This window comes from Pavona decussata, unplaced genomic scaffold (genome assembly GCF_977016875.1).
Source record: "Pavona decussata unplaced genomic scaffold, jaPavDecu1.1 SCAFFOLD_282, whole genome shotgun sequence".
NCBI lineage: Eukaryota > Metazoa > Cnidaria > Anthozoa > Scleractinia > Agariciidae > Pavona > Pavona decussata.
This window is the reverse complement of record NW_028145683.1, coordinates 75,304-102,799: the sequence shown is the minus strand read 5'-3', so window position 1 is coordinate 102,799 and position 27,496 is coordinate 75,304. Positions and strand designations below refer to the sequence as shown.

Sequence of the window (27,496 nt, the reverse complement as noted above, 5' to 3'; positions counted from 1 at the left end):
TGTTTTGAACCATCTTGTATTAAATTTACAGGTAATAGCAACAAATGTATTAAGCAAGACATGACTCAGAGACAATAATGGTTGCGAAATGTGCGTCAAGTGATTATATAGAAAAAGAGGCACTTACGCTATACTTAAGGAGTTTGTACATTAACAATTTACCTAGGGAGTTTGAATATTGATGATTTACCTAGGCTCTTACCAAGACAGTTTGAATTACCTAGGCACTTACATTGCAGTTTGAATATTAATGATTTACTTTGGCACTTAGCTAGGCACTAACGGGGAATATATTATAACATATATAACTACTGTGCGCTACACACACCCAGTTGAAAAAGGACATCTGATCAGAATACAACGTTTGCAAATTTAAGGTATGTGCTACAGAGTAGAAATTGATCTTTGTCTTGTTTCCGTGTTGTTTTCCTTCTTTTTGTTTTTCTTTCTAGCTTTTCTTTTTTTTTTTTTTTTTTCTTTCGGTAGCCTGTCAACATTTTTTCCTCACTAAGATAACGCATCGATACGTGCAACTAAAACTGCTTGTATTTCTGGCAAAAAAGGAGTGAACAGTTCACACATCGATATCGATCTTTCACCACTGCCAAATTACACAATACGAATCAGTAACTAGACTATGAGAAGTTCCTTATTTTCTTAGCCAGGGAGTAAAGCTGGCAAACCTCACGAGTGAGGGCGAAAATTGCTTTGCTTGCTCGCGAAATTCACCTGCTTTACAGTCACTCAGAAAAATAAAGACTTGCTCGTAGTCTACAGTAACAAACGTATAATTGATCCCTGGGGTTTTTCTTTTATTCGTTAGAATCAAGATGGCTTTTGAAAAAACAGTGTTCCTTGTCTTCGTCATCATAGTGTTCCAGGTGGCGGTGATGGCAAAACACTCCGTGGAATCTGGAGGTAAATATTCATCATTTCATAAGCTTAGCTAGTGATCAGAGTTCAACCAAGAGTGGGCGCAGACACTAAAGCTTTTTTACCCTAAGCTTACATTTTAGACGGAGAGTGGAAAGAAGTTTTGTTGTGAACTGAAAAAGGGTAGAAATACGTAGTACGCAGTTAATGGCCTAGCTCTGACGAGTCCCTTGTAGCTCGGTAAATAGGTTCGACTCCTGTTGCTGTAACAACCATATATATACTTCAACCGAAAATTCAATTTACACCAAATCTTTATGGAGTTACAGAGAAAAGAAACACATTTAGTTAGCGTTATTTTTTGTGGAAAAAAACTACATTATTGCAAACATTTTAATCACCCAATTTCCTCCATTTAATTCCATGCCTTTAGTAAATGTTCAAATAAACGCCGGGTAAATAGGGCACTAATACGTCTCGTCCGTTTATTACAAATACCACGATTGTTTGTTAGGTTTGAAATTTGTTTAAAAATGACGGTTGTGTACCAGATTTTCATAGACAATTTACTCTACCCATTTTCTTAGAAAAAAAAGAAAAAAAACAACTCGTGTTATCCTCTTCCTCACAAACATCTTCTTGCCAGATGTCATTCAATTGCACTCTTTCACTAAACCAATAGACCCTTTGCATAAATGGCGCCTAAATTTGAATAACAATACTTGATACATCCCAAGCCTCATATTCATGTGAGAAATCCTTTGTCTGGAAACATAAACACGAGGCTTAGGATGTATCAAGTATTGTTATTTAAATTTGGGTGCCATTTATGCAAGGGGTCTATAAGAAGACTTCATTCGCTCGAAATAAAAGTCGTTTACGCGTGATACCTCTGAAGACCTGGAACATTTTTTTTCTATTTAGCTGAAGGATAACCGTGGATAGATTTTTTTAATTATTTAAAACAGTGGAAGGCAATTAAACCTACGCTTTAAGAGCGTGTAGCAATAACTTTCTGTCAACTTAAAACATTCACTTCAAACTCCTCTCGTACTTAAAACATAAAAACACTTAAATTTGCTTTTAAAACAAAACACTCCCAACTTTGTCTGCACGGAATTATTTTTTATTGATTCGAATTCACCGAATAGTTTCCTTAGTTTTTCTTTAATTTAACTTCTTAAGTATTGAGTCTTAGGTGCTCACTCGTTTTCGCTTGAACGCAAACGTTTTCACAGCGAGAGAAAATGGGCCTCACTAATCTCGTACCCAGATGTTTTGTTTTCGAAGAAAACATCTAAGTCACGTTCTTTCAATCTGATTGGCCAATGAAAATGGCACGTGCACATAACTTTTCAGATCTTTGCTTTGCATGCTTGTAGGAAAAGTGGCTTCTCATAACGGTTTAAACTTTACGTTGATTAAACTGCGACAAGTTTTCATAAACACACAGCTTTTTAATAGTGTTGTCTCTCTGTTCAAAGTTTTGAGAAAATGTTTGCTTGGCAATGTGACCAGTACAACTAACTTATACGCGTGATACAGCGCGCACACTTTGGCTACCATTGTCAAAGTTTAAAATTTACATTAGCGGCGTCTTTGTTCTTTCCCAGAAACTTGAAATCGTTGATATTCTTTTTCTGGATACGAAAGGTGAAATATTATTACCGACATTTATAGCGATAAAATTGATATTGAAAATCCATTTTGGGCAATACGTCAGCAAAACCGTTTTGCTACAAATGTTGAGCAAGTGCAGTTATGCTGTGTCACATTCCTGACACATCAATCTCGTATGCAGAGTCCACAGGCTCTTTGGCCAGTGGCTGGTCGTCAGGGAGAGACTCTGGGAATTTTATTACCGCAGGATTTCTGTGGTAAACAAAACAAGCCGTTAGGGGCAGCCAATCAAACAATTTAATTTTTTCGGAACTCTCCAGAGTCTCTCCTGGCGATCAACTGCTGACCAAAGAGCCTAAGGACCCTAGGTTTCAGATTGCTGACACTTGAAAACGGATTTTGTCAGTTGTTCTTTCCCAAAGAGTAAGAAGATCTATTGTAGGTACGAGAAAAGAGTGTCACTTTATTACAACTGCCAGAATCCTTCACTTTTTCGTTTTCTTGCGCAAATTAGACCTATTGCCATTGAAATTTTTACTTGGATTATAGAATTTAAGGACGGTGCCTACTATTGTTACTGCGCATACGTTCTGCGCATCTCGAGATACTCGGGTTTCCTATGGGAGGTGCCTACTAATACAGGGATAATTTTGCGTGGTTTAAAACTATACGGAGAAAGCAGAACTTAGCAAGTCCTTTTGGTATCTCAAAAGAAAATTAGGGGTAACCATGCATTTTTCAGAGATAATTAAGCTTCAATTTAAGAAAAAAATCCCATACATTGCTTTATATTTTGGCGCTTTTTAGAGATATTATTGCTTAATTATCTCTGAAAAATGCGTGCTTAACCCCAATTTTCTTTTTGGATTACAAGAGGCCTTGCTAAGATCTGTTTTTCCCGCATAGTCATAAACCGCACAAAAATACTTCGGTATTAGTAGGCACCGTCCTTAAATAAGAAAGAAAGGGATTTTGATATTTCAGTAATAATTAAAAACGATGCCATCCTTACCATAGACAACGTTTTTAAGTTATAATGACAAACATTTTTGAATGTATGTATCAAGAACCGTTCAATTTCGCTATTATTTTGCCCGAAAAGGTTTCAATGTTTAAACTCCTTTCCTTTGAAAGCTTTGTTATTTGTCAGCTTTGTTATTTGTCATAGCTCAAGGAAACTCAGACTTGGTTGATTGTGAAGCTTTTCAAACAGGATTTTGAATTAAACTGAAGGTCAAGACGGGGAGGGGATTTGGAGCATTCACGGAGTGGAAAGTTAGTTCTTGTTGAACAACAGTTCATTGACTGTTGAATATGAAGAAAGGGATTAAAGAAACAAACATAAAATGTGTTGTTTAGTCTATTATTTCTGATAAACCAAGATTATTACAACAGCGTGATAATTATAATTATCGAAAGTTCTCCTCCAGAGTTGTTTTAAGCAACTACGACGGCGACGGCAACGACAAAGCCGCAAAACAATAGGTTTAATGAGCAAAAACAATCGCTCTGGACGTGCGTTGTACATTTTGGTACATTTCTTTGCCGTCCTCTGCAAAACAGCAACGTGAGATGACCACAGTTTAGGTTTCGTGGAGAACGTGAACGCACGACGGGGAAGTTTTCAATTTCTTTCTTAACTTGTACGCCAGTCCTACCAATTTGGTTCCTCGATAGTTCGCCATTTTTGTGAAATTTAAGCGAGTTGAAATAATCGCGAAGTAGCACAAATAAACTGAACATATATTTTCAGGTGACGTTTTCGTTGCCATTGTTGTCGTCGTTCCTTAAGCTCCCTATTGTAAAAACTTTCCTGCAGGTTTGTCAGTGATTGAAATAATATTTTTCTCGTGGTGTGACAATGTATTCAGAGTGTTGCCACAAACATTCCTTCCAGCTTGTCCCGCGGAAAAGGAAGTCATTGATGCGATATGGAAACAAAACGACGAGGTTAAGAAACAGCAAGAACAGGTTAAGAACCTAGTCGACAGAATAGCCGCAGAGATTGAACGTACCAGTTGCTTTGAAGGTAGGTAAAAATGACTTCACCAGGGGGGGCTGGCAGCTACCTTTGATCTTACCGCTCTTCGGAAAGTGATGATCGCCCCAGTAAAGAAATCTGTCAATCATTCGAAAACCGTAACGAGCATGCGCGAAATGCGAAAGATTCATGCGAGATTCACGCCATTTTGTCCGGGCGACTCGACGGTGAAAAACGCAGTCGTAATTAGTCATTGTTTATTTACTGTTAGCATGTTTTTTTTGCGGTAGTACGAAGTCTGAACACTACAATTAATCAAGACTGCTGAAATGAGGTGCCAGCTTTGTTTTAGGTTAGTAGAGCCGTCAGCATTGAAATTACGAGCGACCTGTTCTCAGCTGAGCCGAAATTTTACCAGCGAGTGTATGTGGTGAAGAATATGATTTGTAATGTAGCGAACGAACGATTACGGTTTTTGTCGTCTCAGGAAGATATTGATCGTCGAAAAAATAGTAGATTTCAATTTCGATTCTTGTTCAGTTCTGGAGAAACTAGAAGCCACCACGCAGTGTTTCACGACTGTCATCGCGAAAACCCAGAATGTAAGCTTAATTATTTCTCAAGATCGGCTTGGAACTTTAATGTAAACTTATTAAAAGTATTTGGCCCACATTTTATGTGTATTAACTGTTGAAAGCGTAGTTATGAATGAAACAGCATGTTTATTTTATGGAATTCTCCCTCTGTTTAAAAGTTGCGTGACGACAGTTATTCCTGTAAGTTTAATGTTAATGCACAAATGGTTTAAATGCATACACAAGGAAAACGGCTTGAGTCCTTAAGAAATTTTTAGATAAGAAAATTTTGCAACTGGAAAGGATAGCTTATAAAGATCTCAGAAGAAGATTGCTTAACATTATTGTGAATAGAGCTACCAGGTTTGTATGAGCGGTTGCAAGGGTGTTTGTCTCTTGTCTGTACAAGGAGATTAACTTATGCGAAAAGACATTCAGGTCCTTATTCTCTTGTGCAAAAAATTGGGAAGTTGAGTTCAGTAGCACCGGGTGAACAAATATGTACTGATGCACTGAGATCCTGCAGATTTAAAACCACATGCATGTGCAGAAACCTTGGAAGGTACATGTAAATATTATTGTCTTACCTGTCACCCTTACAGATGTCCATGACCATCTGTATAGGTAGGGTGGTTTTCCCCCATTGATGGATGTCAAAATGGGGCTACTGAGAACACACCCTAAAGCCCAACTGCAAGGGAGATACAGTACCAAATAGATCCCGGGATGGCAAATCAACCATGGTTTTTCTATGTATGCAACAGCCATTTCGAAGAAGACAATCTAAATTATCACCCCTTGATTACTGAAGTGTTTCTAGCAACTCGAGGATTAACCCAGCTGACCACATTACTCTGCAGTATAATTATGTCATCAGTACATGACAATATACATCAGAACTGTAACATATTGCAACATTGTTTAATTCGTGCATATTGTGTAACATAGTCAAGTGTAATTAGTATATTGTAAATTATGCAATTACTGCACATTTTCACACACTTACACAGCTAGTGTAATGACTGGCTGGAGTATTGCTGCGCCCTGCCTCTTTTATGTTTCAGTTCTCACCCCAGAGGTATGATAGACAAAATCTGAAATAATGAAAGATAACTTCAACTCTTTCTTTAAAATGATGACATTCATTACCAAACATACATACTGAATTCAAAAGTCAATATTTGTGGCTCACTCGGCGAAGTTGAAGAGCAAAGTGCTGCTAACATCTCCTCTCAACGTTTCACCATTTAGAAGAGATTGAAAAAGAAAAATCTGTTGTTGAGAGTATGATAGTAACATTTTAACTTAAGCAAAACAGAAAATTAGATCACCAGAACCTCCACAGTTTGTTGACTCCCAGTATGTAGTTGCTGTAAAGAGAGGAAATTCTACAGTGTACATAAATGAACAAAATAGGGAAGGTAACGATAAAGTGGAATAAAGGAAGTCTTACTACCTCTCGCGAGTGTCAATTTCTACAGGAGCAGGTCTAACCCTGTGAACTATGTGTCAGATCCAAATACAGCCAACTCTCTCGTAAGTGACCACCCCTTGGTGCACGACAAAGTGGTCGCTTTCAGGAGGTGGTCGCTTACGGGAAAGATCAACAAAATAAGCCTAATGCTGGACTGATAAGTTAATTACCAAAAAATATTACCCTAGCAGCTAAAATTAGGCAAATGAAAACTAATTTATTTGATTTTTTCACATCTATTCATTCTTCCGACGAAACTTTGTGTAACATTTTAGAACAGATCACTGAAACAATTCCCATTTACCTACAGATCTAATTATAGTAATCTTCTCTGTCTGTAAACTGTCAGTTGTCCGGGGTAGCGTCATTAACAATTGAACTTTTGTTACTTCTGAGTAATTATTTACTCAGATCATACCCGAATATGTTGGGTGGTCGCTTACCGGAAACAGAAAACAAAAGAAGATGTCAAATTACTGGCCTAAGAAGTGGTCGCAGTCCCTTAGAAATTTGAGTGGTGGTCGCTTACGAGAGAGCTCTTGAAACAGTATTTAACTGAGAAACAAAACGGTTGTTTACAAAGTGGTCGCTTACGGGGAAAGGTCGCTTACGAGAAGTGGTCGCTTTGAGAGAGTTGACTGTAATGATCCTCTCCGGGGTCAGCTAGTCGTTGGTTGCAGTATTTTCGTTTTTCGCTCCAAAATTTGCATCCGTGATCCCACTTGATGATCAAACTTCAGGTAAAAAAGCGACCGAAACCTTCCTGTGATGTTTGGACATCGAATAGCCAAATTGTTTGCGAATCCGCACCGACGCGCTTTCTCATGAAATCGCCGCCATGTTTGTTTATCAAAAAATCAGTACTTAGTCTCGCTCGGCAAATTTCTTAACTGGGGCGATCATGCAAACTCGGATCCAGGGCTCGCTGCTGCCCCCCCCCCCCCCCCCTAGACTTCACATTATACAGACAGAATCAGTTGGATCATAAATGTTGCGTTACCATAGTAACGTTGATTAAACTGGACACGTTTTCATAAACATACTGTAGGATTCAAACTTGAACATTCCTTTCACTTTAGATTTTTCTTGCTTATTATGCTTATCATGTATTCCCCGGGCGCTGCATATTTTTAGTGGCCTTTGCTTACTTAAGGTTTTTGATCGATTTTCACAAGACTTCTCATCCTTCTACGCTCGATTCATTTTTAGTTTTTCATTTTAGTTTATTGGCTTTTTCCGTAGAGTTGCTATGCAAATGTAGGTTTTAGTCGGATCACTGCTTCAGCATAATTAGTGGCTAACGGACCGTGAAGAGAGGTTACACAAGAGCTTAAGAGCCACTGTCTGTAAATATCGAGAATCCGGCGTCAGTCGCGAAATTTTCAATTTCTTCATATTTTGCCCAAATAACCTCTATAGTGAGTTATTTTCGAAAATACTTTTCAAAGGACCTGAAGCGCTTTAGTTTTTTCGAAATCTAAGAAAGTTCGAAAAACGCCATTTTGGCCTTCCGGCGGCGTCGAAACTACAATAAAATTATGCATTTTCTTTTCGCTCGTTCAGATCAACGCAATAACATCTATCGATGTTCTTTGGTTAACTCGTAACAGAACTCTTGATCTCCCTGAATCACTAAATTATTTTGAGAAAGCTGTTGAAAACTGCTTGTTTTTGGCTGTTACAATTACCCTAGTCACAGCGCTTTAGCGGATAAGGTAATTTTAGCTAACTTTAACAGCAACGAAAGCCCACTGGTACATGTAATTTGAAGTTGAAACTAGCATGGTCTTAAAGCCCATTCTTTATAGTTTGTTGTATAGAAATTGCTAAGGCGGCCCGACAAAAGTGTCCCGTCGAGAGACGGAAACGTGAAGTGTACTTTTTGGAATCTCGACCCTTCACGAAGCGAACATGAAGCTTTCCGATTCCGAACAGAACCGCACATTGTAAAATCTACCAATGGAAACCTGTTTCGAAATCCTGGATGCATCAAAACAGTCTTGTACTCAAAGCTACAATCCCTTTTGATTGAAAATATTATTATGTTAACACTTGTGGAAAACCGGAGACGTGTAGTTCAAGCCGTGAAATATGTAGTTCAACGCCGCGCCGAGCAGATATCTACAGTACCACGCACGTGTACACGACGCAAGATTGCTATTTCCTTCCACTATTATTTTACCGTTAAAACTAAAAAGAAGATCCTCAACATCATGCATGTTGTCGTCTTCCTTCGTTCATTCTTATCTCGAGATTTTTAAGCTCTGAAAGGAACACGCCACACGCCAAAGAAACAAAACAAAACAAACAAACAGGGCGATCAAATTCCAAGACAAATGCAAATAGCTACAAATTCAGGCCCGATTTAGTATTCAATTGATTAACGCACATTTATTTTATATTCCAGCGATAAAGCATAATGTACATCAAATGACTTCGTAGACAAAGTAAAAACAAACTTTCAGCAATGTCAAAGTACCGTGGGAAAGCAACTGTTAACAAGCTTTAATTAATTTGTAGTTGTAAACAAAACAATGTCAACCTCACCGGTCTTTTGGCAATCCTTGAGAAAATGTAGTGAATTCCTTGCTTCTACAGTTATGTATGACAAACTTGCTCCTATATGTTAGCAAACCGGTAGACTTGTTTCCTCCAAAGGATGTGAATTTACACTGGAGTGCATTGCAATTACCTTCCGTCAAGTACAAAAGTTACTTTTATAGTTGACCAATCACGCCATATGGACCAGATTTCTCCCTCTACAAAACGTTCCAGAACGTCGCTTGTGGCCGAATTATGAAGTAGTTTTGTTAGCCTGTCCCAGTAACTTTTGTCCTCTGGGAAGCTTGCAAACGGGCACTGTTATGGCCTTGTCAGGAGCGGTGTGTAAATATTCGACTTGGTGCCTGTGTGGCAACTGTGGAATGCGTGACAGTCTATCGCGCGGCGTATACAGGACGTCCAATGGTATGGGCCGGGTCGCACTACAGCTAAAACCAAAATTTTTCCCGGACCAAAAATTCCAAAAATGCGAAACCGCGAACGGAAGTGCCAAAAATTGGAAAACAAATTGGGGTCGCATTTTTCAAAATCAGTCGATTGATCGGATTTCAACTTTCCCTCGTACTCTAAGTAAACATGAACCCAAATCAGGCCTTTTGCGTCGCTATTGCGGTGTTGCTTCTTCAAATCATGAACATACAGCAGCAGCAAATGTTCGCTTTGTTCATCCTTTATCAGAGGTGGATGAGTGAGTACAGGGCAGTCTTAAACATCGCTTGTCTTAGAAGACAACGACGTTTGCGAAGAATGCGTGTCGGTCCTTACACGTGGACTATTCCCCGACCAGCAGAGTCCTGGTTCGATATACATTACAACGACCCAACAATTCCACAAGAATACTTTCGTCAGCAACTACGGGTAAACAAGAACACTTTTGAAATAATACGTCATATATTGGGTCCAAGATTGGCGAGGCAAAACTCGAAATTTAGAGATTGTTTACCACCGCAGAAAGTTCTTGCTTTGGGCCTATATCGTTTGGCCCATGGCAATTCATATTCAAGCATTGGACCAGTGTTTAATGTGGGGAAATCGACCGTCATTGAGGCAGTACAAGACGTGGTAAATGGCCTCTATGAACTAAGAAACGTATACATCAAGTTTCCAGATACTCTTGCAGAGGTGAATTCATCGATAGCAACGTTTTCAGACCTCACCAATCTACCAAACGTTGTGGGTGCTATTGACGGTTCACATGTTAGAATAAAAGCACCAATCGACAGCGCACCAGATTATTTTAGCAAATATCAGCAACACGACTTCATAATCCAGGCTATCGTTAACGGGAAGAAGGTTTTCATTGACTTTGCATGTGGTTTTCCCGGAAGTATGCACGATGCTCGTGTATTGAGGCGGAGTACTATATTTGGAAGAGCAGAGCAAGGAGAAATTCTAACTCTACCAACCGTAAATGTTAATGGTCATGAAATAGGTCCCTACCTTCTTGGTGACAGTGCCTATTCGCTTTGTCCTTGGCTCATGAAACCATATCCAGAAGGCACACGCGACCCGAATGAAGTAACCTTTAACAAGGAACTTTCTTCTGGAAGAGTTAAGGTAGAATGTGCTTTTGGTATTCTGAAAAATCGATGGAGAATACTCCAGAAACGTTTAGACAGCGCCATATCTTTTGCCATAAAAACGACCGTGGCTTGTGCAGTTTTACACAATATTTGTATCAGGATCGGAGACGAATGGGAAGAAGAGGAGAGCGATGATGATTGCGACCCTGGCGATCAAGCTCTAAACGTGATACGTGACGGAGATAACATCAGGGATGTCCTAAAAGATTTCCTTTAAATCACGGGATACAAATCAGTGATTCAATCCACCTTTACTCTTGATCTATACTTTTATTATTGTTGATACTATAAATCGTATTATGGAAATCTACCTCTGTTTTTGTTTCATAATAAAAAGAATAGTTTGCTTAAATTTACGCTATCGCAATGATCCATCAAACGTACACGCAGCTCAATTGCAATGGAATAACATTAAACTATTTGTAATATCATGAATATATCTTTAAACTAGAAACCGAAGGCTTAACGTCCATACTCGTTGATATAAAGTAACAGCCAGTCATTGATTGCTGCCGCGAACTGAAACACTGTATAACTTGATTAAATTGACATCAACAACTGTAACACCATTTGATTATGTTGTCCATCTGTATACACTTTTTAGTATGAAGCTCACAATTGTTTGAATAAATTGTCAGTATGATTTATTTGTTGCTATTTTGCAAGAAATTAGTCAGGGCTCCTACCAGTGCATTCATAGTATTCACTTGTTGTTCTTGCACTTTTGTGACACTCTCCATGAATGCATTCGTGTCTTTTCGCTGTGTTTCTAGCCCAGTCAAAGAAGACTTTAATAGATCTCTTTCTTCATCATCCTGCTCTTCCATTCTGGCCCTTTTCCTTTTCCTTTTTCGCTCCGTTCTAGCTTCGGGGCTCGATTCTTGACTCTCTGTCTCGCCAGCACTAGTCGGGGTGGCAGCAGAAATTGAAGCTCTCGATCCTGCTTCTGCTACATTGCGAAGCGTAACCACATCCCGACAGCCAAGGACTGCATCTATTTCTTCGTAGAAATCGGGATGCCTCCTATGTCCTCCCGTTTGCTTACAGTTCCAGTCCTTAGCATTCTTGTATTTCTCTATAAGGTACTTTATTTTCTTCTGACACTTGTTGCCGATGCGCTTTGTGCCAAATTTGCGATTAATCTCTTGGGCGATCTCATCCCACACTTTACGTGCATCTTTACTTTCGAGCCGTTCGTGTCGTTCAGCCCACAAGTTAACAAGTGTTTTTTGCTCTTCTTTCGTCCAGGTGTCGTATTGTTTCTTTTGAAGCGCGGAGCCAAGAACAGCGCTTTCCTCGTCCTCCACCTCGAGGGAGCTCGGGCTCCCTGACCTGTCGCTTGATGCGACTGGGCTGTTGCGCAGGCCTTGGTTAACAGCCAAGATTCCACTGGGTCCTGGCAAAGGCTGTTGATAATATGGAACCTGTTGTATATTCATGGGAAAGCCAGACGCCGAATAATAGAAAGGGAAACGTCCGTCCATTCTGGAATGGCACGAAGAGTTTACAAAATGCCCGCCAAATTCCAGAGTTCGATCATGAACCGGTTAAAACGATTAGTGTTGACATCTGCGGAAGCGGCTTCTTTTGTTTTTGCAAATTTTTTCAAAATCTGCCTGCCCCACCCATACACTACGGCGTCTTTGAAGTTTTGACCGGATTTCTAAATTTTTTCAAATTTGTTAAACACCGGTCGCATAAGGAATAGTGGTGCGATGACAGATAAGTATGCTTAAGTAAACAAAAATGTGATCAAAATTTCCCTAGTGCGACCCGGCCCTATCTCGGGTTTTGTTAAGAAAGGACAGTTAGCGAGGATTGTGGAGAGGACAGTGAATCAAAATTGCTGCTTTTCCGAGGAGGTAAGGTGTCGAATAATTGCAAGGTTCAGATTACACATTGTCGCAGTTTTTAGGGCTCAAATCAGTGGAGGCGCCCGTTGGGAGTTGGGGGGGGGGGGGAGGGGTATGGGTGGAAATTGGAATTAGAAGGTGGAAAAACTCGCGCACATTGAGTCAAAGGAAAAATTTCAACAAGGCTCCTGCTAAGGCCTTGTTTTCTTTGGTTCCTGTTTTTAAATGCAAATGGTTCTTTCAGGATCTAAAAAATAAAACTTATTCCCAAAACTAAAGTTGTAAAAAGAATTCAGTTGCTCAGAAGCATCAGCATCCCGGCCCTTACCCTCCGCGAACCACAGAAAACCAAACAAACAAACAAAAAATGGTAAGAAGAGAAAACGGTTGGTCCCTTGGAAGATTACGACTCTCCCTCTTGCTCTGAGTGTGTAGTCTGTGTCAGGCTTGGCTGAAGATGAAAACAGATGAAAAAGGAGCACACCTCGTCGTCATTATCATGTAGGTAGTTATTCCGGAAATTTGGTTTGAATATGGCCCGGCTTCGATTCTAGTTCTCAGTGTCATATAAGAGGGCTTAGTTAATGGTTGGTTCTCGTCCTCCGAGTACTCCAATTTTCCCCTCTCCTCAAAAATCAAATTGAATTAAAATCTACTAATAATTATTGTCAAGGACTTTATCATGAGCCTCTGGCTCGGGAGATTGCGCAAGTACTCCCTGTGATTTTGACATTAAATCAATTACTTCACTTTAAATTTAAAATTACAAACTAATAAAAGGAGTGTATCGTGCTCGCTCATATTTAAATCATCAGCATCATCATCATTATCATCATCATCATCTTCATTTCAGAACAAGGGCTCTAACACTGAGAGCTAGAATCAAGCTGGAATCCTGCTAGCTAGAAGTTCTAATGTTCCAAGGGACTGACCGTTCTTTCCTCTTACCTTTTTTTTCGGGCGCGTCGACAGTGGGGGAAGGGATGTTGATGGTGGACGATTTTTTTAAGCAATTGGTTTTTTTCAACTTTTGTTTTGGAAATAATAATATTTAATTTTTAGGTCCTAAAAGAACCATTTGCATTTAAACACAGGAGCCAAACAAAACAAGGCCTTAGCAGCAGCCTTGTTGAAAAATTTCCTGTGATTTTTTTCCACCTTCCAGTTCCATTGCCCACCCCCTACCCCCTCCCAACGCGCAACGCGCGCGGCTCCACTGATTTGAGCGCTAAAAACCGTGACAATGTGTACTGTGAAGTTTACAATTATTTGACACCTTTCCTGCTCGGGGAGCAGCAATTTTGATTCACTGTCCACTCTGCAATCGTCGCTAACTGTCCTTTCTTAGCAAAATGCCCTTGGACGCGCGATAGACAGTCACGCATTCCAACAGTTGCTGGATTCTCTGAAACTGGAGCCGCACAGATCACCAACCAAAATCGCATGCAACACGGCTCCCGACAAGGCCATAACAGTCACTGTTGCAAGCTTCCCAGAGAACAAAGGTTATTGGGACAGGCCAACAAAACTACTTCAACCCGGCCACAAACGCCGTTCTGGATTGTAGAGGAAGAAATCTGGACCATATGGCGTGACTGACCAATTATAAAAGTAACTTTTGTACCTGACGGAAGATTATTGCAATACTCTGAATACTCCAGTGTAAATTTTATCACATCCTTTAGAGGAAACAAGTCTACCGGTTGGCAAGTATACCTATAGAAGCAAGTTTGGCATACCTAAATATAGAAGCAAGGAATTCACTACATTTTCTCAAGGATTGCAAAAAGACCGGTGAGGTTGAGATTGTTTTGTTTACCTTGGTACTTACTTTCCCATGGTACTTTGACATTGCCGATAGTTTATTTTTACTTTGTCTACATAATAATTTGATGCACATTATGCCTTATCACTGGAATATAAAATAAATGTGCGGTTGTCTTAATCAACTGAATACTAAATCGGGCCTGAATTTGTAGCTATTTGCATTTGTCTTGGAATTTGATCGTCCTGTTTGTTTGTTTTGTTTTGTTTCTTTGGCGTGTGGCGTGTTCCCTTCAGAGCTTAAAAATCTCGAGATAAGAATGAACGAAGGAAGACGACAACATGCATGATGTTGAGGATCTTCTTTTTAGTTTTAACGGTAAAATAATAGTGGAATGAAATAGCAATCTTGCGTCGTGTACACGTGCGTGGTACTGTAGATATCTGCTCGGCGCGGCGTTGAATTACATATTTCACGGCTTGAACTACACGTCTCCTGTTTTCCACAAGTGTTATCATAATAATGTTTTCAATCAAAAGGGATTGTAGCTTTGAGTACACGACTGTTTTGATGCATCCAGAATTTCGAAACAGGTTTCCATTGATAGATTTTACAATGTGCGGTTCTGTTCGGAATCAGGGAAAGCTTCATGTTCGCTTCGTGAAGGGTCGAGATTCCAAAAAGTACACTTCACGTTTCCGTCTCTCGACGGGACACTTTTGTCGAGCCGCCTTAGCAATTTCTATACAACAAACTATAAAGAATGGGCTTTAAGACCATGCTAGTTTCAACTTCAAATTACATGTACCAGTGGGCTTTCGTTGCTGTTAAAGTTAGCTAAAATTACCTTATCCGCTAAAGCGCTGTAACTAGGGTAATTGTAACAGCCAAAAACAAGCAGTTTTCAACAGCTTTCTCAAAATAATTTAGTGATTCAGGGAGATCAAGAGTTCTGTTACGAGTTAACCAAAGAACATCGATAGATGTTATTGCGTTGATCTGAACGAGCGAAAAGAAAATGCATAATTTTATTGTAGTTTCGACGCCGCCGGAAGGCCAAAATGGCGTTTTTCGAACTTTCTTAGATTTCGAAAAAACTAAAGCGCTTCAGGTCCTTTGAAAAGTATTTTCGAAAATAACTCACTATAGAGGTTATTTGGGCAAAATATGAAGGAATTGAAAATTTCACGACTAACGCCGGATTCTCGATATTTCCAGACAGTGGCTCTTAAGTCTCTGATCTGAAAGCAAAAAGCGCGTTGACCCTTGTTAACGTAAGTAAAGGTGGACAGTCATTAACATCTAACATAATCGACTATATTAAGATATACATATTATGAAATCTCTGTGTGTGTGTGTGTGTGTGTGTGTGTGTGTGTGTGTGTGTGTGTGTGTGTGTGTGTGTGTTTTAACACACACAATTTAGGAGCAACGAATCTATGAACCGGAACATTCTTATTACGAGCACTGTAATAAACAAGACAACAAAAGATCGACTGTATTAACTCTTTAATCCTCAACAAAGCTCAACCTGAAACGAATCTTTTTTAGTCATTAGGCGGAAAAAGTGCGTAATTAATTTAAGCGAGAAACACACACGACAAATATTTTTCATTATTTCCGAGTTTTCGGGAAAAGTCAGGTTATATAGAGTGTCAGAAAAGGCCAAACACAGGCCACAAAGGCCATAACCAGGCCTGAAAGACCAAAACCACGCCAAAACGGACAAAAGGTGACAAACGGGTCATTCGTCGTTATGTGTCGTCGGTTGGGTGTCGCGCGTATTTCATTTTTGTTTTTTCTAAAAAGACTTCCGATTGCAGATTCGTTATCTTAGAAATTGTAGATCCTGGAGCTTGCGAGTGGCCAAAGGGCTTTCGCCCTCCGTGGGGCAAAAGTCTACAATAATTTATCGAAGCATTTCAGAGACACGGAAAGTCTTAGCGTTTTAAAAAAGAGACTTTTTTTAAGAATCTTTTCAATTCATATATTCAGTTTATCGTAATTTTTTTCTCTATTTTGCCATCTTAATGTAAATAGTTTTCATTATTTTTATCTTTATTTTCACGTATGGCGGAAGGGCCTCCAAAGAGGAGCTATACAATAAAGTATTTATGTATGTACTATATGATGTCATGTATCCAAAAATAACTTCAAAAACCTGTCAAACCGGTGATACCGCCTATGACTGCCATAAGTTAAAAATAGAGCATGACATCATTGATAAACCTGTCAAACCAGTTCATAACCTGTTGGTAAGGCTAGAAAAAAAATATGACGTCATCCTATAATGAATGATCAAGACAATAGGTCATGACGTCATCGGCGTTAATTTATGCCCCGTCAAGTAAATGAGATTCCCCCTCGAAAATTCGGAAACCGTGTTGCGCCCCTCTACTAAAATAAAATATGACGTCATCCTATAATGAGTGAGCAAGACAATAGGCGCTGACGTCATCGGCGTTAATGTATGTCACCGCATATTAATGAGAAACCACCGCGAAAATCCGGAAACCGTGGTTCTTCCCTCACTACTTGTTTTCTTTCTGTTTAAAGTTTTGGGAAAGTTTTTGCTTGACAGCGTCAGGTTAAAAACAGTAATCTTACAAACTCCAAATTCGTCTCACTCATCACTGTACGTTTAATCATTGTCTTTGTCACCAAAACTATGAAGATCCACGTTGTTTGCACACAACCTCGTTCCCAGGGTCTCTCTTCTTCTCGCCCCAGCGAGAGAGAGAGAGACCCTGGGTGAAGCTGGTCACGTGGCATCCAAAATCTGGGTGCTTGACACAATTAGCCGTTAGGGAGGGGTAGTAAAGTATGCAGTTGTTGCTTTCTCAGAAAGACGGAGAAGCCAGCTACGAACTTTACGACAACAAGCGATTTTACGATCAAGCATTTCTACATCGCACACTCACTTGAGACCTGGAAGAGGTTCACATTTCTTCCACTCAGTTAGAGTGTTGTTAATCCAAAAGAATTATTTTAAAAACAGTCGTTTCGGGACGCCAGAGGGAAACCGACAGACTATGGGGGACGCTTGAGTCAAAACCTAAACAGGCATGGTGATTAGAACAGAAGTATCGCTGGCTTTACGCCTTTTAACAGAGCTCCAAATGGGGTGAAATGGGAAAGAAGATCAATTTTAGTATTGCCGAATGGAACACCAAGAATTTTCGGCAATAGAATGTGAGCAGCCGAAGTGTTCAGAAATACCAACGGACTGAAGCAAGCCGCGTGTGAATATAATTCAAAGGTACTTTTCATCTTAGTTTATTCCCTATGTCCTTGACTTTGAGACGTACTTAAACGAAAAATGTTGAGCTCAGAGCGCTGATTGTGATCGAAAACAGTGTATTTATTCACAGGAAATCGGTGACCAAATATATATTCAATATTGTGCTTCGCGAATTACATGTAAATAAACAGAATACTGAACAAGAAGAATGTATTTGTATTTTCTTGAGTGGTAAATTATTAATAATGCTGTTACTGAAAGAATTTTTTATGAACTACATTTCATTTTATAGAGCAAAAGATGTACTTATTACCGCAGTTTAAGCTTGAATAAATGCTATTTCTGGCAATTCATGGAATCAGCTCCAACTAGTGTAGATCAGAGTTTTGGAGTTTATGATCAACCTCTGCTTCATTGACCGTTTGAAATTCCCTAGATTGTACTTAATATACGATTTTTGCAGACGACATGAAACTGCGCCAAATCTCTCGCATTTTGCTTGCTTAAAATCGCACCCGCTTGAAAATCTCTGATCGACTCTAGCGAATAAAATAATTGAGCGAGTATACCCCGACTGGGGAAAAGTTTATCGTGTGCTATCACGTGACCAGGTTCACCCAGGGTCTCTCTCTCTCTCGCTGGGGCGGGAAGAAGAGAGACCCTGGGAACGAGGTTGGTTTGCACAAACACCGTTTTAGTGAGATGACGTAGCATAGTTTAAAAGGGAGATAGATTGGTACTACCACGCAAATACACCAGTAACTGATAAGCATAATAAGTACTTACAGAAGACACTTGAACTTCCAGAACTGGAAAGTGATAAGATGAAACTTCACACACTAAAAGACCGCCTAGAAAACATGACATTCCTCTTTAAACAAACCTTTTTACCTTTAATACCGACACAAATCTACACAAGCGATCTATTCAAACGCTGTTCGTTTTACATCCACCTCTAATAATGTTATCAGTTGCGTAAAATACACGTTATACATTGGTGACACAGGAGGGAGACTAGGTGACCGATTTCGAGAACATCTCAGAGACATTAAAATAAATTACATCCAGACCGCGGTCGCTCGACACCTTTGAGACGCATGTGCACCCTAAAGGCATTGCGTGCCGAGCTGAATTTCGCACAGAAAATCGCTACGGAGAACCAAATAGCGAAAACAATCCACGTCCATCAATGTTTCGGTTAGACAACCTTCTTCAGGGGCTGCAAAAAGCTAGGTAAAAATGAAAAAAAAAACCGGTTGGAATATTTAAAATGAAATACTAATGAAAAGTTGAGAAATGATTGACTGATAAACATAGAAAGCAGAAACGTGTACAGAAGCCATTATAAAAATAGCGATTTAAACGGAATAAAGGCCCATTTCCACCCTTGATTCAATGCGGTCGTTTGTTTTTGTTTTGAAATCGTGCTTTTGTTAAATGGCGATACCCGATTTTTTCGAAGCTTTTCTCAAACACAACACGCAGGTTGTCCGGAAATCGCGCTGTGTTCTTGTAAAGTACAGTTGCCCAAACGGTCTCGTCGAGTACAAATCTACAAATATAATATTATTTCTTCATTAAATCCGATAAATCCATAGCCTACGTGTAGCCGTACCCACCCAGCTACGGCTACACGTAGGATAATAAATCCATTCCCTTTTTTCATTAAAATCGCCTTAACAAACTCTTCATTGTGTCCACACATCCCATAGGGTTCAAGAGTCCTGCCCTTGGAAATTAAAAATGTTTCTCTTATCCAAGCCCGGCCCTTTACTATTAACCACACCCAATTATAACAAGAAAATGCAACGAATATGGAAAGCGCCAGTGCCGTTGCTCAAACATCATATTGTCGGTGGTAATCATTGCATTCTTAAGTTTGCCATTTTAAGTTAAAGGTATACTGTTTATATTGATGTTATATAAAATTTCCTATTTAATGTTAAGTGGCATGTTTGTTTTTCTATTAAGATTGTTCCGGTAGAAGGCTTCACTTCGAAAAATATCGAGACCTACCAACCAAAGGTGCTTTCGCCATTGAACAGTTCAGTATCGATGGGAGTCTGTTTCTCGGCTTCGCTCACTTTTATGATGATAACAACGGATACAACACAGACTCTTACATCTACAAACTGGACGATTCAACTGGAAAGTTTAACCGCTATCAGACCATAGACACCAAAGGAGGACGTGACATGGAATATTTTACAATCGCTGACAAACATTACCTTGCTGTTGCTAATCGCAGGAATAAAACTACATCTCGGTTGAACTCTGCCATCTATCAGTGGAATGGAACCCACTTCATCGTCGTGCAAAACATTCCGACACTCGGAGCAACTAGTTTTAACTTCTTTAAAATATTGTCGGACCTGTTTCTCGTCGTCACGAATACTTATAATGACACTACGCGTAGTTTGAACTCAGTCATCTATAAGTGGGGCGAAAACCAGTTTAACAGGTTCCAGGAGATAAGGACCGAGAATGCTGCAGCGAGTACTGCGTTTGCAATAAAAACTGAAACTTTTCTTGTTTTTGCAAACCGCAAAAGCGTCAAGCAGCGCTATTCTGTCCAGTCCTCTGTGTACAAGTGGTCAGGTGACAGCTTTTTGAAACTGCAGTCTCTTCAGACATATGGTGCCTCTGATGTCAAGTCCTTCAGCGACAATGGTGAGACATTCCTCGCTTTTGCTAATTGGCAAAAGGGAAATTCCTACAACATCGACTCGTTCATTTACAAATGGAATGGCAGCAGGTTTGTTCTGTTCCAGTCCATTCCCACTCACGGAGCCTTCAACTGGGAACCATTTGCGATTTGCGGTGAAACGTTCCTGGCTGTTACCAACTACCATGGAGGGAATTCGGTTGTGTATCATTTGTCCGGATCACAGTTTATCAATTACCAAGAGATTTCAACTCAATATGCAACTGGCCTTAAAGCATTTGAACACAAAGGTTACACTTACCTGGCAATTGCAAATCAGCGGGATGGAAGACGGCGTTACAACATCAACAGTGCTCTATACAAACTGGTATACAAATAGATCAAAAAAATTTAACAAGCCCCGCAAATTGACTCCGCTTGGAATTCACCATGCTACCACAATTGTAACGAACACTGAGAGTACTGTAACCCTGTCTAAGGTAAACAAGGTTGAGAGGGGTGCTTCTTTCCACGCTCACTTTTTATATTTTTGTTTTCATATTCGAGCAAACAAAACGAAATATTTTGATTTTTTGTTAACATTTTCTGGGAATGATTTCGCATGTTACATGAAGTCGGGTAAGGCAATCAATGTTTGACCGGAAGAGTTTTCAAAAATCAGATTCTTCTTTTAAGATAAAAATAATAATTTTTCCTGCAAATTTATATAATTTTGGGTCAATTTTGGGTGGAAATCTAAGGTTTTAATTTTAATCTAAGGCATTCATTTTGAAGTCGACTTAAGGACGGTGCCTACTAATACCGAAGTATTTTTATGCGGCTTATGACTATGCGGGAAAAGCAGATCTCAGCAAGGCCTATTGGAATCCAAAAAGAAAATTGGGGGTAACCATGCATTTTTCAGAGATAATTAAGCAATAATATCTCTAAAAAATGCCAAAATATAAAGCAATGTATGGGATTTTTTCCTAAATTGAAGCTTAATTATCTCTGAAAAACGCATGGTTACCCCCAATTTTCTTTTGAGATACCAAAAGCATTTGGTAAGTTCTGCTTTCTCCGTATAAATTTAAACCGCGCAAAAATATTCTTGTATTAGTAGGCACCACCCATAGGAAACCCGAGTATCTCGCGATGCGCAGAACGTATGCGCAGTAACAATAGTAGGCACCGTCCTTAATTCCTGCGTCATATGACAGCTCACTGTCCGTTGCGAACCTTGAAGAAAACGTTTTTACAGATACTATATATTCTCGAAGTGTCATTGTCATAGCTTTTACACTTGTGAAGTTGTGATAAGTTCGCTGGTTGACGGTAGAAATGGACTGATAATAATTTTAAAAAAGCTTTTCAAGAAAGTTAGTCTATTTGCACTGATTCCTTTATGTTAGTTCACGGCATCTCAGGATATGTTATATTCTTTGCTGAAGCCATTTTTAGAGGATTCTACGCGGCTACTTATCAAACAAGTGATTTTTAAGTAATTTCATCGTATAAGGCTGATTTTTCACATTGGTTAATTAACAATTATTCCATGAGCGCGCGTTGGATATGAGATGGTAAATAGCCAACGAGGCGCGAAGCGCCGAGTTGGCTATAACTTATCTCATATCCAACAAGCGCGAATGGAATAATTGTTTTATTAAATTCTCCGCGTTTAGACATTGCTGTTGAAGTTTACTGAATTTTTATATTTTGAGAAAAAATTTCTGTCAAATTAAAACGACCGGATATTGAGGCAACCTCCGACCAAAGCGCGCGAAACCTAATGATCACATGACACGCGCAGCGCTTTGCAAACGGAGTTGAATGAAAAATCGAAAGCGAAGAAAATCGGACACAGTCGGACATCTAAAATTCAAGAAACGTTTAAATGTACGAATTATAACCTTTCTGAGACTAGCATTCAAGTGCTTTTGGAGTTCAAGCTCATCGAGAAGCGTAATAGTTGTGCACATTTGAGCAAATGTTCTGCTGTGTGGTGCCGAGCGAAGGAAGAGATCAGGGCAAGGTCGGCTTTTTCATGCTGAACTGAATTCCTCGCGGACGATTTAAAACACTTCAGGCAAGTCCAAGTGTACGAGGTACAACCTCACTGAGACAAGCATTCAGTGCAAGTTTTTAAACTTCAAGCTTATTTGAGAAGCGTAAGAGCTGTGCACATTAGTGCAAATGTTTTGCTGAGTGGTGCCGAGCGACGGAAACAAACATTATGGCCGCCGCTCGTACGGATTTCATAGATGAACCATCTCAAGTCCTCGTAAATTCGTAAAAACATAAAGGCAGGCATAAAGGTCTTCCTGAGAAATTTCTTCGATTGGTTTTAACCTCTTACCGCCAGGATTTGCAAGCCATCCTGAAATTTTTTAAGGTAACCGGTTGTTTATATTATTGTTGTTATGTGATCTAAAAAATTGTAAAATCTTGCAATTTTGAAGATTTTGAAGGAAACTTCGGAGGTACGTACCATTAAATAGTGTCATACCGAACTTTGTGGCTTTTATTGTTGTTATATTAAGATGGCATTGTTTGGAATTTCTTTCTTTTCCTTTTTTTTCTAGATTTTTCTGAAGAAACTTTTGCTTCCCGCCGAAAAAAAAAATTAGCTTAGCGACACCTGGGGCATTCGTTTTCCATATAAGGTCAAACTACGGTATATGAGCTGATAACCGAGATTTAGTGAACCAATCAGAACGCTAGAAATGCAATATCCGAGGCCGAGAATTTAATAATAATATTTAATTAAGGCCACTCTGTTGCATAAAAATGGCTGTAAGGGGAATTAATCTTTAAAATGCTTGCTGAAATTGGAGCTTGAAAAATTGACTGCAAAAGTATAGTTAGGAAGTAGCACAAACAAGTAGGGCCAAATAGGACAAATTCTGTGATAAAGAAAATACACAGTATCATCATGCAGAGGTTACTTGTGTAGTTAATGCCTCTATAGTATAATTCTGACTTGAAGTAGCTGTATATATTAACATTATAGACCATTGACAGCATTACTTCCTTGAGCATGCTAAACTCTTGCTGTCAACCAATTAAACTGTGTTGTGATTAATCACAATATACATAAGTGATCACTGTGGTTTGCATTTGCTGTAAAACATTATTATGTGACGCGAGTAAATTTGTAATATAAAAGTAAAGAACTTTAAGTACATTACCTAATTGATTGGGTGAAAAAAGATTCTTGTTATTAATAGCGTCTGTTCTCGCAAACTATACTTTGTGTGGGAATGTAATAGCGCAGACTGCAAATACTAAATTAAGCTAAATTTCTGAATTCATCCAATAAAAGTAATTTTAAAAAATTTAACTGAAATGTGTGTACGTTTCGTTGCTTACCGTTATTTTACCGTTCTGCGCCCTCCACTGTGATCTATAAGACGGATTTTGGGCTGTGTGTGGACACACCAGCAACTTATGCAAAAATAGCGTGTGTGCCCACATTTCTTCACCATGAATTAATGTGCATACACTCAAATAGAGACAAAGTGCTTCGGATAGATTTCATCTGATTTTCGCAAATAAAATTAAATTCAAAATTAAACAATCTTAATTTGAACTTACATTAAGTTGAAGTATTTTAAAAGTCTGTTTTATTGGAAATTGCAACTTCAGTACGTATACACGTGCTCTGAAATGAAATTATTGATTGCACGGGAACTACAAAGCAAAGAGTTTGATGCGATAGGTAGGTGTAAGATCGGCCAACACCAAGATTACCAAAGATTTAATTACCCACCATTCAGTGCTGTCAAACTGAACTTTGTTGTCAACTTTTGTAGTTTTTGTAACAGCCGCCTCCTTTATCGAAACAATGTCCTCTAAAGTGAACGTGGCGAGGTGTGAAGGCATTTTGTGTCTCTTCGGCTGCTCAGAGGCAAGAGTTCATCCTCTCTTGTGTAAACGCAGAAGTGAAATGTTCCAAATAAAAGAATTTATCGCGAAAACTGAGACCTTATACTCATCCAGATCTTTAGGGGAGGGGGGAAGGTGCTTTTAAAACGAAATACTTTTTTTTTTCTTTATCTCGGCCCTACAAACCTAAAAAAAAATATAAATAAGAGGGAGGGGTGGGTGGGTCTCGCTGCTACTTCTGCCACTCTATTTCGTTCCAAATGAATGCTTAAAACACCGGATGAGGAAGATGATTCTGACAGCTACACTAAACCTAAAATATACTAATCGATGTATTCAGAGCCAGTTGATTCAAATGTTGAAATATGCTCAACAGAAAAAACTGCTGTGATTTGTTGATGTGGTCGCCCCAACTCTGACGTCGCAGTTTAACCTCTCCATTGAGTATGGAAGTTTTCCATCAATCTTGAAATTGGTAAAAGTGACCCCACTTTTTAAGAAGGGCTATAAGCAAGACCCATCCAAAAACAGACCAATATCTGTTCTGTCCACAATGAGTGAAATTTTTTGAGAAGGTTGTACGTACTCAACTGTATGCCCATCAGCGTGATAACCACCTGCTCTCCGATAAGCAGTTCGGTTTCCGACTTAAAGCATCGACAGTCACTGCGACTGCGCAGTTCACAGACCTTACAACTATGGAGAATGGAATGGTCACTAGCGCCGTATTCATTGACCTTACTAAGGCATTTGATACGGTCAACCACTCTCTATTATTGTCAAAGCTGAATAGTCTCAGTGTTTTGGATAATTCTACAGCTCGTAAATGGTTTGAGTCATACCTTTCCAACCGATGTCAAGTTAGTGCCTGCAATAACAGCCAATCGAACAAAGCCATTGTACCGATTGGGGTACCACAAGGCTTAAGCCTTGGCCCTCTGTTGTTTACCGAGTGCATTAATGACTTACCAGACCGTTTGGAAAATTTCCGTTCCAAATCTATTCATAGCATCAAATCAAAGCTCAATTCAGACTTAGGTAAAGTTAGTCAATGGGTTATATCCAATCAGCTTACTTTGAGCATTAGCAAATCCAAATTCATCATTCGTGGGTAGCAGCCAGCGTATAAAGAATTTGAGTTCAATCTCAATTATGACCGACGATAAGAGTATCGAAAGAGTAAGTTCTTTTACTTACTTGGGTGTAGTTAGCATCTAACTTGGCAAGATCACATTGATTATATTTAGACGTATTAAATCATGCTTACCGCTAGAGGCTAGGCTAATGTTCTTTAATAGTTAAATCTGACTTATATTTGATTATGCTGATATCATTTGGGGAGATACGGGTAACGTAGCTTTAATAGAACAACTGCTGAATACTAAATAACAAGGCCGTACGTATAATTCTAGATTTACCCCCTCCCGCATCGGCCACTGAGGCCTTAGATAACCTTAGATGGAAACGGCTCTAAGAAGACGTGCTGAGCATCGCGCCATGTTCATTGTTAAGTGCTTGAAAAACTTGTTTACACATTCTTTTGATATTGTTTTTAACAGTGAATATCATGATTATAGTACCAGGTCTAAGGATAATGTACACCAGGCTTTCTCAAATCGGAACTGGGATCTTTGGTACTCACTGACTCGACAAATTTTGCCGCAAATCAGCGAAATAATTTGGATAAGTCCGTGACGGAGCTTAAGTCACTTTATGAATTCAAAAAGGCCATTCGTAATGCAACAATCTGATTTCTTTTTATATATTATTGTATTATTTAATGATTTTTGAGGGTTAGTTACTCTAACTAGTAAATTATCTTAGTTATAGATTTGTAATATGTTTAAAATAGTTATAGTTTTGCAATATATTCAATATAGTGTTTTTCTTGTATTAGATTTGTTATTTGTATTTTAGTAAGAGGACCCTTTTATAAATCACTTTTGGTGAAGTAGCTTTTCTCAATAAAGATTTTCATTATATATCGTTTCTATAAATATTTACACTTTGACAAAGTCAATTAATAACATTAATCAATCAATCAATCAATCAATAAAATAAATAAATAAAACATACTTGTTATTGAAAGGATCCTAGTCACCCACAGCGCTTTGTGCACCTCACGGCTGCGATGTCCGCCATACTTCCTTATTTCGAAATTCAAGATTTTTTCACAGTGAATTGAAATCCTGCTGAATCCTGCTCCGTATTGCAGTCTTCCCCTCTGTGATTCTACATTCCGTTTTCTCTCTACTTTTGAGTTTCCGAATCAAAAAAAAAAAATAAGAAAAGAAAAACACTGCAGACAAATGAATACCCTCATCTTCCCAGAAGACAGAGTTAATGATTGAACTTCATAACACCAAATACGGAAGTGTGCAAGGCTCCTTTCCTATGAGACAGTGCCCTCCACGAACAAAACATCTTTGTTCGACTCCTTTACTAGAAAATCTCCAATTTGGAGCTGTTACGGCGCAGGATTCTCAACGAACCTTGGCACAGAAGTTGTACCACGGAAGAATGGAGAGAAATTTTCTACTCATGACCTTTCCAGCCAAACGTACGTTATGAGACCACTAGTACCGTCTTCGGTTGCAGCGCCGGGCGAGTTTGACATCAATAGGGACTTTAAGCAAGGACTACGGAAGCGTCTAGTACGGTGGGATTTAACAGCGGAAAAATGGGGCGAGTACTTAGAATCCCGCCAAAATTCAAAAACTTTGTTTACATTAAGCAAGCCGTAGTACGTCGCGTAGTAGCACGGAAAGTTTATAATCTTTCTCGGTTGTTAAGTGTTATGCCAACTTTCCAGTATATCGTCGTGCAAAACATTCCGACACTCAGAGCAACTAATTTTAACTTCTTTAAAATATTGTCGGACCTGTTTCTCGTCGTCACGAATAATAATGATGATAGTACGCAAAGTGTAGACTAAGTCATCTACAAGTGGGACGAAAACCAGTTTAACAGGTTCCAGGGGATAAGAACCGAGGGAGCTACAACAAGTACTACGTTTGCAATAAAAACTGAAACTTTTCTTGTTTTTGCAAACCGCAGAAGCGACAAGCAGGGTTATTCTGTCCAGTCCAGCTCTGTGTACAAGTGGTCAGTTGACAGCTTTGTGAAACTGCAGTCTCTTCAGACATATCGTGCCCTTGGTGTCAAGTCGTTCACCAACAATGGTGAGACATTCCTCGCTTTTGCTAATTGGCAGGATGGAAATTCTGCCGACATCGACTCGTTCATTTACAAGTGGAATGGCAGCAGGCTTGTTCTGTTCCAGTCCATTCCCACTCACTCAGCACGCGCCTGGGAACCATTTGCGATTTGCGGTGAAACGTTCCTGGCTGTGGCCAACTTTCAAGGGAAGTCGGTTGTGAATCGTTTGTCCGGATCACAGTTTATCAAATACCAGGAGCTTTCAACTCAACATGCAACTG

At 39.3% G+C, this 27,496-nt stretch overlaps 3 protein-coding genes across 3 annotated transcripts in view; all 3 read left to right on the top strand.

Annotated features, from left to right (window-relative positions):
* LOC146455195 (uncharacterized) lies at window positions 1-20,580 on the top strand. Its single transcript, XM_085094561.1, has 4 exons — window positions 1-377; window positions 824-918; window positions 4,391-4,522; window positions 19,499-20,580. Exons 2-4 carry the CDS (start codon window positions 831-833, stop codon window positions 20,569-20,571), a joined length of 1,293 nt encoding a protein of 430 aa, XP_084950687.1. The 5' UTR covers window positions 1-377; window positions 824-830; the 3' UTR covers window positions 20,572-20,580.
* Window positions 4,391-27,496, top strand: part of LOC146455193 (thrombospondin-type laminin G domain and EAR repeat-containing protein-like) — a 51,025-nt gene continuing 27,919 nt past the window's right edge. Inside the window, exon 1 of the mRNA XM_085094562.1 lies at window positions 4,391-4,526. The gene's annotated coding sequence lies outside the window, so the exon portion shown is untranslated. The remainder of the gene's footprint in view (window positions 4,527-27,496) is intronic.
* Window positions 9,516-10,885, top strand: LOC146455196 (uncharacterized). Its single transcript, XM_085094563.1, has one exon. It carries the CDS (start codon window positions 9,662-9,664, stop codon window positions 10,883-10,885), a length of 1,224 nt encoding a protein of 407 aa, XP_084950689.1. The 5' UTR covers window positions 9,516-9,661.

Coding starts and splice junctions, on each gene's coding strand:
- LOC146455195 (XM_085094561.1), top strand. CDS start 831: ATGGCTTTTGAAAAAACAGTGTTCCTTGTCTTCGTCATCATAGTGTTC. Junction 919..4,390: donor ACACTCCGTGGAATCTGGAG/GTAAATATTCAT, acceptor CATTCCTTCCAG/CTTGTCCCGCGGAAAAGGAA. Junction 4,523..19,498: donor ACGTACCAGTTGCTTTGAAG/GTAGGTAAAAAT, acceptor TTTTCTATTAAG/ATTGTTCCGGTAGAAGGCTT.
- LOC146455196 (XM_085094563.1), top strand. CDS start 9,662: ATGAACCCAAATCAGGCCTTTTGCGTCGCTATTGCGGTGTTGCTTCTT.